Here is a 10,896-nt window from a genome sequence, read left to right as displayed (position 1 = left end):
AGGGAAATAGCCAGTTTTCCTTACAAAAGTATCCCAAGGTGGAAAATCCACCGTAGCCTCTGGTGGGTTGTTTCAGTACTTAATGACTCTTGCTTACAAAAAAAGCACCTAATTTCCAGTCCTTTCACACTGTTCTGTGATACTCAAGACTTCTCTGTTGTGAAACCATCCACTCCAGGAGTTTATGACCTGTATTCAGGTGGCTCTGCCTTACTCCTAGCCTAATGCTTTGCTTAATATGCACTTCTACAGTTGCTTTTGTGCAGATCCCTTTTAGTCACCAAAATTACTCCAGAAACCATTGCATCCATTCCCCCAGTCACTGTCAGGAACCATCCTCAAAAAGGATGCAAATGTTTTGGAGATATCTCCAGGGGCCTGCTGGTGCAATGGCTGAGTGCAGAATCACAGTGTGAAAATGATTTATAGCTGTTTTCTTGCTTTTTTGCCGCGTGTGGCATTGCACAGCGGCATTCACAGGAAATGCCAGGGTTCTGTGGCAGTTTGTTATAAAGTTCCCCACTCCGGTAAGCTGAAGGCTGACCTTCAGCCTGCTCACAGTCTATTCCTTGCTCCTCTGTTTGCCTTGTGCAGTGTTATTTATTTTTTCCTCTTAGAAAGGCCGGCCATCCATCTCTGAGTGCTGCTTCTGCAGCGTCCCTGTCCATATACTGCTCTCAGTGGTTCAGTATTGTAATAGATCTTGCCACTCTCATTTTCTGAGGGTGAAATGCACCCTCCTTACCCCACTGAGCCTCGCTTTGAGTACTCCGTGTGCCTGGTGGAGTAGGGATGTTTTTTTCATGCTGTTCCCGCAGGATTCCCGAGGAATCACTCTATCAGACTGGGATGATCAGGCAAAGACAGAGCTGCCTGGAGTCGCACAAGTCTGAAGCCCAAGAGTTTCCCGTCCTGAGCTTAAATCCTTGCATCAGCAGCAAAGGCACGTCAGCAACAGCACAGGTAAGGTGTTGCCTATCCCCGTGATGCCGGCTGGAGAGAAGACTCCGGGGCAGGTTTAAGGTGATTTCCTAAGTTTGCTAAAGCTCTGTTGGAGTATTACCCGTTCTGCCAGCCCTTTTCCTAAGGTTGCACATAGTTAACCCCTGGTAATTCCTCCTTACCTCGCTGGAGGCCCTGGGCAGCAGCAGGGACTGGTGCAGGAGCCACAGTACAGGGTGGACCGCTTATCTCTATGCTAGCCTGCGCTGAGCAGTTACTGCTGCTCAGGAACGCCGCGCGCTGTTCATCTGCAGAGATCAGAGGAAGACGAAGAGAACTATAATTTCCTCTCATCTTTCAGCCTTATTTCTTTCAAAATGCACTGAATTGCAATGGTATTTATAACTTCATAGTCTGCATTCTCTCAATATTAGATTGCCCATTAAACTAGTGAGAATTTAATGAAGACAATGTCTCGGTTTTTTAGTTTTTCTCAGTTTTTTCAATCTCACTGGCATGAGAAAAAGCCATATAAATCATTGTTCTCAAAAGCATATTCTATGAAATGTTAGAGCCAAGAACAGGCACACGTGCCTTGCAGCGGAGTCGCTGGAGCAAGACCCTGAAGACACAGCTTCAAAACCTGCCTTTGCTTCAGGCTCCCTTTGTGATTTTGGGCATGTCAGGAAGTTCTCTCACTGTTCCCACCTATAAAACAAGGAGGATAACAGTCACTCGCTTCTTCGCGGTGCCGTGAAATAATTTAATAGGCAATGGTGTGCTTGCTTCCACTTGACTGTACATCCTTAACCCTCATGGTTACACATTCAAACCAGGTAGCTATGCATATAAAAGGCCCAGCTGAAAATGTCCCTACTTGCTATGTGCAAATGAAGCATGTCATTATGTGCATCTCTTTTGCATGCAGTTGCATGCCTGCCTTTAGTCAGGAAAAGAATATCTGCTTCACAGTCTGGTAAAATCAACAATGACTACTTGACTTTTAGTCAGTTCAGAAAATACAGTGAATATAACTGCAAGTACCGCATAGTTACAGTTCTTGTGGTTTAACTGGTTTCCAGGTTTTAGAATTCTTTTTCTTTCTTCCACGAGAAGCATGCTGATGAGAGCAGATCATCATGTTTTTCAGGGTCAACTCTGCTGAAGGAAAAAGAAACATTTTAGTGACAATTGCAATTTTCAATGAGTTGGGTGTTTTTAAAAAAATCTGGGAAAATCAGAATGGAAAATGCTGCTGCAAGCTAGCATTTCAAAATGAAATGGCATTGGTCTTTCTGAAATATCAATTTGATGTGATATTTTAAAATGAGAAATGTCATGCCAACAAGTTGGATTGTTTCATTCCCATCAAGCACATTTTGTTTTGACATTTCTGTGGAGTAATTTTTTGGAATTTTTCATGCCACAAACTTTTCATCTTCCCATTCTGATTCTGCAGCAGTTTGCAATAGGTCAACGCTTCCCACTGGATGGCAACCGCATTTCTTGTGCCCATCCAGGACTAACTCTGCAGGGGAACAGAAAAATGCACTACAAACAGATTGCTGAGTAGCTACACTCAATACACAGGCAGGAATAGAGAAAAACCTTTTCCTTTTATCTTTCTCTATCTTTCTAGGATAGTTCTCTGTTACTTGTAGCCATGGAAAATATTTCAGATGAAAGCAGGATATTTGAATTTTCATTGTGAATAGAAACTTACATTTTAATTACATAGTTGTTACAAGAGCACCCGAACTTGTGGATGACATGGGGGTTATAGTCACCAGGCTGTGTAGGATAGATTATGCAGCAGTCCTGAATGCTACTTAGTTTCGTATTTGGTACGCCAGAATAGAGCGATAATCTTTACTTTTAACATACTGAAGTCACATCTTGTTTACCCTGAGCTTCGTTATTTGAAAAATAGGCTTAACTAAATCAAAGCTGTGCTTTCCTGGCATTCAGTGAGTACTATCGAAATATCCTGGCCATCCAGATTCTTTTTTATCAGTGTTAGTAGCATTAATTTGGTTGCTTGATGGCCCTTCTGTAGCTGTCTCCCTACTAGGCTCCCCAAGCCCTTCACCGGCATTACATTCATGAAGTCCTGGGACTGGGTGTGAGAAGATCTGAGCTGGCGATGGTTTGAGGAGAGAGGAACAGGAGCTGTCAGATGGCAATCAATTGTTCTTTATTTTATTTTTTTCTATATCTGTAGTGCAGAGGAAGGGTGTTGTGAGCTCTCTGGCCACATCCATAGTTTGGGTAAATTGAGAAGAGTACTCTGCGGTGAAATCAGATTTACACCCCTAGCAGATGTCACAAACCTTCCCTGGTGGTGTCTGGAGTTAGTCCTGAGTTACTAAAAGGGGCACTGAGGCATAAGAAGACCCCTCATCTTTGTGTAGGAGAGCTCTGTCTTCTCATCCCTGGGATCCACTTGGCCCTTTCCTCTCCAAAAGGTCTGGTAGCAGTCAGGGCAGGCTCTGTCCCCCGAGGTGGCTCTCGGAGGGACCTGCTCTTGAGAGAGTGACTGCAGAGATCTTTGTGCAGTGCTGCGCATCCCCAGGGCACAGTGGGCTCTGCCTGCGCTCCTGCCCACCGGAGCCTTGGTACTCTATGTCTTGTTGTGTCTCATTTGCTAAATGAACTGACTGATTTAATTTTTCACAAGAGAAGTGCATCTGAGGGAAAATAATTGATCATAATTTTGCCCTGGTCTATCTGATGAAGATGTGAGTAGTTGTTTTTTTTTTCAGACTAAGTGTCAGTTGATATTAGTCTGTAGATCTTCGGAATAGACATCTGACTCTGGGATTTATTTAAATCATTAGCAGTTTCAGGAAACCTGACATACTTCAGATAAAAGAGCAGAAGACACTTTGACCTGGGTACTCACACACATGTAAGCAGTAGCCACAAGATGAATGTAAAGTTTAGTCGTCTCGTAGACAAGCGAGGAAACAGTGGTAAGGTTGCAGCATCCATTTCCTGGGCCTGCACCCCAAAATATCTGGGCTTTGGAGCTGGGTGGCTGCCATTGCATTTGGGTGGCATGTCCTTGACTCTTATTGTGAAGGAAATGCAATGTGATAATCTGCCTGATGTGGCATTGAAGCTTACCCCAGCTGGCTCGAGGACCTGTGTGGGCTGGCTAGATCTGCACTTTCTTTGGACAACATTTAGCATCTATCCAAACTAACCTGACAGTGTCCCTCCTGAGACATTTCAACCATAAAAATTCACTTCTGACCTTCCTCCCCTCAAAAGTCTTCGTTCTTCCATGGGCATGTCCTGCTGCAGCTGTAGGCCAGCTGGAGCTGTGGGAGCTGGGCTGAGCCGGCAGAGCAGAGGGGCTGGCTGGCAGCAGTGTCCTCTCCACACTTTGGCTGCCGTGGGCACCTTTTGCATTTTGCTTTCCCTCTCCTGAGACTTGCGTAAGAGCTAGTTGCATCCCCTGGGATGCCTTTTGATGAGTGAAGGACTTTGGTATCCTTAGGTGACCCATGCAGTTGCGTGCCTTGAGAAATCCTTCCCTGTGATTTTAAAAAGATAATAATTGAGGGCTGAGGTTGTTCCCAGCTTCTTCAGAAATTTTTCTTTAGCTGCTACCCCAGCTTTAGGGTACGGCTGACCTCTTGCAGAGCATATACGGCTCTGTCACGTGACACTGGGCTCCCATGGGGCTGCTCCTTGCTAGGCTGAAAGGCTCCTTTCTCCTTCTGCCAGCCAGGCTGCGCCAAGCCGAAGGTCACATTTTAAAATAATTTTCTCAATTCACAATGACGCTGAGTAACAGTGACAGGTGCCTGCTCGAATGATGCTAAAGCCTTGAAGAATAGTCGCAAGCCTCAGATGGGGGCTAGCGTTATCTGAGGCTTCAGAGGAGGGGGATTGCTGGTTGTGGTGTGCAGCTGGTAGCTCTGCTCACCCGGTCCACCGTCTTCCTCCTTGCTCCACCACCACTTCATCAGGAGCTGCTTTGTCTTTGAAAAGGCAGGAAATCTTGATCTCAGTTTCACCTCGTGTGTCTGTTTTTGCTTGGTGCCAGGGGTCAGCTCTCAACTCCATTGGCATCTCTTCAGGCCAGTCCGCAGCCCTGAAGCCGTGTTAGCTCCTTTAAGGTCTTCCTTCTTAGGAGGACCCTGGGCTGCCCCGTTCACCACAACTGCCGGGGTGTGAAGCTCTGCTGTTGTTACCGCTGTGCTGGCCACGTGAGTGCTCAGCGTGCCAGGGTTTAGAAGACAAAGTAGTTTCTCATGGGGAAAAAAAGCAGGAATTTTCATCCCAACTGATATAAATAGGGGAAGAGATGGGGTAAGATAAAAATTTGCATGGCCATTTGCCTGTATTCTAACTCCAAGCTTTTCATGGATTCTGTGGTGTTCAGGTGACTTTTTTTCCCCCCAGATTTTCTTCATTTTCTGCGTCATTTTCTCTGGCTTTCATCTAGGGCTGAAAAGAGACAAGGTGTGCTTAGAACTGGTTAAAACATTTTCAACAGGACTGGCTTCCATAAAAGGCCATTCTGCCAAAATAGAAGAGCCATGTGAAAATCTGTCAGTTTAGATAAAGACAACAGCAGGACAGGCTGGGGGCAGGAGGGGAGGATCCAATGTCAGCTATCGAACTGATGCATGCATTTAGCTCTGTAGGCCTCACTTCTTATGATGAAGAACAGCTTAGGAGAGATGGTTACCACCACACTGTCTATCTCATGGTGCTTTGCCGAGTGAGAGGGTGGTCCTGCCTTGAGAGGATGTGAATATCGGGAAGGCTTGAACAGAGCCTGGCCTGGAAAAAAAGCATGGAGAACCTCTGGGAGGAGCATGAAGTGCTCAGTGAAGCAAGGAGGTTAAGAGGTCAAAGCAAAAAAAAAAAACGTCCCATGGCCTGAGTTAGTTGGGGGATTCAACATGTACACGAGTTACAGGATTAGCTGCTGCTGCTGTGGAGGCTCATGGATGCAGCTCAGGCCTTGTCCTGAGCTAAAATGACGAACAATTGGTTAAAAATGTAAAGCAGGTTTTCAAAGCAGCTTGTAGCAGCGCAGGCGCCGAGAACAGGTGTTGGAGCTTGCCCTGTAGGGCTTGGTTCTTCACAGATGCAGGACTAATTTGGCACCTGATTTCCCAGGCTGGTAGTTTACACAGCAGCTGACAGCGTGCATGGTTGGGATGTCTGGAATGTGTTCACTGTAGGATCATGTAAACTCTGCTCCGTCTGACAAAGAAGAAGTAGTTGCCCGAAGGCCCTTCGAGTGCCGACTATGGCTTTGAAAATTAATGCTTGTTATGTGCCGAAATCCTGGGCAGCTCTCACTGAGAAGCCTGTGGGCAGGCTGTTCAGAAAGCCAGGTTTGATTTCCATTAGCTGGTGGGGAGTAGTAGGCTAAGAAACGTGGGGTGTGAGGATCACAGCGTGAAGTCCTTGTGGATCTGGGTCTGTTGTGCAAAAGCGTGTTTTCCCTTCCAGGTGGCTAAGAACCTGAATGAAGTGGGATTTGTATTCCCAGGAATTAAATGCCTGTGGCTGTCTGGTTTGAAGTTGGGAAGAGGAGTTAAAGCTGCTGACGGTGACAATTACCAAAGGGGTGGAAGCGTTTCCCTGCTCTAATAACTCATGCTAATGCAACCCAAAGCCTCCATCATTCAAAGTCAGAGGGAGCTGCAGGCGTCCCAGCTCTGAGGTCAGGGCAGCCGTTCTTCACTTCCCCGTTCAGCACTCAGGAAGGATTGCACTCTGCCAGGAGCACCTTTTACCCTTCATTTTTCTAGACCCAGCCTAAACTGCCACGTGTTTGAGCGCTGCCTTCCCCTCCATTGCCAACACCCCTGCTCACTTCACTCTTCCCGGAGCTCTGACTCCTCCGAATCTGAACTCTCAACTGTTTTGTTTCTCTCTCATCTTTTCCTTCACAGCAGCTTTTTCTCACAGCCTATACCCTGTCAAAGCATTTGCCTTGGCTCTTGGGGCCTCTTGCAGAAACCCTCTTGCTCCCTGGCCTTGCTCTCTCCAGCGTGGTTATTGCCCTCTGCTAGTGAAGCCAGCCTGCTGTTTGTCCTCCAGTCCTTCTCACCTGCCCTGCCATGGCTCAGCAACCTGCTTTCCATTTGCTCCCACTGCTGCTCGCCTGACTACTATCTCAGAGCTTTTTACACAGCAGGAGTTCATCCTGCTTTGCACCCTGGCTAGAGGCCCTCAGAAATCCCTTCAAGCCCTAATTTTAAAGTTAATACTCTCACAAAGTTATAAGCAAAAAACTTGTTCCAGAAGTCACTCTCTGGGGTTATGTAAAAGCATGGTTTGTGGTTTTCCATAAGCCAAAGCAGCTCTTGTCTGCTTGTGTCCACACACAAATAGCAGGGAGACGTCCCTGCCTGGGCAGTCTCAGATCCTCAGGAGGTGCTCTTGGGTAATAGGAGCACAGGTGAATGACAGAAAACGTTCAACTGGAATAAACGTTGGAAGAAACTTCTGTGAAAAACTACTGGGTTAAGCAGTGTATCTGTACGTACATGGTGCTTTGTCCAGTACATTTGGAAATCCTGGTCAAACTGTCAGCCTCTTCCCTTTTTCTCCCAAGAAAAACATCCGTGGGTGGAAAAGATGATAACCCCAGAGAGCTTTACACAGGACAAAGAGTCTCTGCTCCCCCAAAGATTATTTCTTGGGCTGAGGAGCTGATAAAGAGCAGGTAAACATGAAAAGCAGGGTGAGAAAAAAAACTCCAGAACAGCCCAGGGGCGCAGGAATATCACTGGTCATAGCAAATCAGTAAAGCAAATGTTTGGAGTTCGGTCCCGCTCCTTTGATATAAAGGGGAGCTTTACCCCTGATTTTTGTCATATTTGGGAACAGAATCCTGGGAATTGCAAACATTTGCTATATATCACCTCCTCTCTCCTGCTGCTAGCTGCAAAGCATTTCTGCGGCTCTTCCTCAGAAAAAGAGGATTGCACATTGTGTGGTTGCACATTTCTGCCTCTTTTTCCATCCCCCTGTTCCCCAACCACAGCCCGGTCTGGCTATGGCATCCTTTGCCTCATGAACCATTTTCTTCCAGCAACTTTTGTAGATATTTTCTTTGGTACATAGAGTCCCCCAAAGACAGCTGCAGTTTTGGGGAGGCTTGAAACATCCTGGTGACCTGTCCTGGTGCCTCTTGAAGTCAATGAGGTTTGTGCTTGGTTTCTGACGGGGCAGGATCCAAGCCAAAGTTTTCGCTTTCCAGGTAGAAGAATACCAAGAATCAACCCTGATCTCTCACCTCCTTTCTTTTTCTTCCTCTTTGCAGGAATGGACATACACATACAACCACCAAGTCCGCCAGCAGCAGCTGTGCTTGTCTGTGTACACCCTCTTCCCCGGTTCCCAGGTGCTGCTGTCACCTTGCAAAGAAGGTGACAACAAGCAGGTGAGCTCTTTCATTGATCCTCCATTTCCTTTGAAGTTCCCTTTCTTTCAGCACAGTATTACTGCACATCAAATCGCTGTGTGCTCTGACTTCTTCTGGGAAGCACCATCTCTCTGGGAGTACTGACTCTGGCCTGTTCAGCCCTTTGCCTCCTAAATGAGTGTGTTGATAAGGATGTCTATTAGTGCGGGTGGTGATCTGGCTACTTCTCTGCAGAAGTCAAATCGAAACTGGCAATTTAGTTCACACGGGCTGCCAGTCAGCCAGCAGATGCTAACATTTCTCTGCAGTTAATCATCAAGCTGGCATTTGAACCAGTGACCTGGGGAAAAAAGCTGTTAGTAATATATTATCTTCCTGAAGCCAGGCAGAGGCTGAGCTTAAATGAGTGTGCTGCTGATGGGAGAAATGCTAAGTGTGCTCTGCTGGGTGTGGGCTGGGGGACCCTGTACTTCCCAGCATCAGGCCGCAAAGGCTTAGTGACGACTGTCCTCTTGATGCTGGAACAGTATAGTAAAAGCATAATAAGGAGGAAGCTTGTTCACCCGTTTCTCCTCTCATGTGTGTATCTCTCCTCAGCGATGGGGTAAAGTTGGGTCACACATTGAACACATAGCTTCACGCTTCTGTTTGGACACTGAGACAATTGGGGACACGAATGAGAGCACCAAAGAGCTTGTCATCAACCCTTGCGAGAGCACAGCCATGAGTCAGCGCTGGGACATGGTGATGTCTTGACCTGCTTGAGGACTTACACGGCGGGGATGGGCACTGAGACGTTGCTACAGGCAGCCAAGATGCACCAGATGGAGCTCAAATGCAAAACCATTGGGGGTCCTCGTGTATTATGGGACAGGAGAAGAATCATTGAAATAAAAATAAGGACATGGCACTCCAGGTTGAACAACAGATGTTGTCTGCAAGGCGTGTAGCCGTTATTGGCCTGTTGGCGGTCATAACATTCAAAGATGGCAAAAAACCAAACTTGAAATGTTTTAGAGGGGTACCAGAGCTCCTGCGATGGGCCCTACAGAAGTTTGGTGTGCACAGTATTTATTAATCTCTTTGGAAACACAGGTAGAAGAGCCTTGGAGACCAAAAGGAGACTTGGACTCAGCAAAACAAGCATCTCAATAGCTTTTGGGGGGTGAGGCAGGTGTGCAAGGAGGGATGTGCCAAGGGATGCTAAGAAACATCACCTGGGATCAAGTGGAAAACACTGAATTATCTTTGCACTTTTCATTGCTGTGGATGAGTTTGTCTTCTGCAGACAGCGTGGGTGGAGCCGTGTTGCACGTTCGAATTTGTATCTATCTGATCCACATACATCTTGTGTACACAGAGGCAGGGCAGTCATTTATGGCTGTGGCCAGGATCAAACCAGCAAGTAATGGGGGAGTCGTGCTCTGTGCTAACTGCACATGGGGGCTGTTGAATCTCCAAAGCCCAAGCAAACAGAGGTTTCAGTATGTGAGATTAAAGGATACAAACCACTGTGAAGCTGGGAGGAAAGGCAGTAACATGGTTATTTCTCTTCTCTGAAGGCCATGGGTGAGCCTCAGTCCCTGGAAACTCCCCTATAATCTCACTATGTGTCTCTCACTGCTTCAGATCTGGAATAAGTCAAAATTTTCACTTTTCTTCCATAAAAGTGATATTTTTGGTAATTGAAGGCAATTGTGTCATATTTGTGTTTCCCAATTTCCTGGCTACGGAAGAGGGAACTCCCATAAATTGCTGCTACCAAAGGAACAGAGGAGGTAATTAAAACTAGAGACTGCTCTGAGAAAGGAAAAGGGATATTACCTGGTTTTGCTTCCCAGGCATCTTGTAGCCCAAGACACGAAGTACTGAAGAAAAGGTTTGGGATTTCCTCAGTCACACCTGTGAGCAGGGAACTGTGGGTCACAAAGTACCTCTCTCCCAAAGTCGTTTACTGTGGGCAGACTTGGCACAAATGACTTCTTCAGGTTTTGGAGATAACCAGAGGTCATGTCAGGTGCAATAGCTATGTGGGAGTGAGGTGACTGCCAAAGGAGGACAGAAAACTTCAAAAGAGGTCTTGGGAATGGGGGAGAACTGGGAAGTCCTTTTCTAGCCAGCCCTTTAGAGCAGCTCCCACTACAGCAACAGGTAACAGGCAGTAAATCACCAAAAGCTGCACACACAGCTCTTGTGTAGTAACAACTCTTGAAGAAAACTTTTGCAAGACCATCAATGTGACTTGAAAAAAATATGGTTTGTGTCTCTAAAAATGCTAGGGTTTAATGAAAATCCTATCCTTTGTTCCCTGTGCTGCAAACTGTAGGTAAAATACCACAAGCTTTGAGCCTTCAAGTGCTCTCAGCATCCCTTCTTGAATAAATTGCTGGCTTTCAGGATTTTACTGCCCCAGTTTCTCCTCCCTCAGTGCTGGGAGAAAGCCGTATGTGTAAATCTCCCCGGCTTTAGAGGCAGAACCAATATAACTCCTTATTTACAAAAGGTTGCAGGGTATAAATGCTTTCCGTGTGCTGCAGTGATTACTAACCTAA

General features: G+C 46.4%; 1 protein-coding gene across 1 annotated transcript in view; it reads left to right on the top strand.

The window, feature by feature from the left end:
* LOC104084397 (polypeptide N-acetylgalactosaminyltransferase 14-like) overlaps positions 1–9,499 on the top strand; it is a gene marked incomplete at its 5' end in the record, with an annotated part of 21,385 nt that extends 11,886 nt beyond the window's left edge. Inside the window, 3 exon segments of the mRNA XM_009588225.1 lie at positions 819–963; positions 8,243–8,362; positions 8,942–9,499. Of these exon segments, the coding sequence (XP_009586520.1) occupies positions 819–963; positions 8,243–8,362; positions 8,942–9,100 (424 nt within the window).
* Positions 9,500–10,896: the final 1,397 nt, after the last annotated feature.

This window comes from Fulmarus glacialis, unplaced genomic scaffold (genome assembly GCF_000690835.1).
Source record: "Fulmarus glacialis isolate BGI_N327 unplaced genomic scaffold, ASM69083v1 scaffold5712, whole genome shotgun sequence".
Classification (NCBI taxonomy): Eukaryota; Metazoa; Chordata; class Aves; order Procellariiformes; family Procellariidae; genus Fulmarus; species Fulmarus glacialis.
The sequence above is the reverse complement of the archived record's forward strand: the minus strand, read 5'-3'. Positions and strand labels throughout refer to the sequence as shown.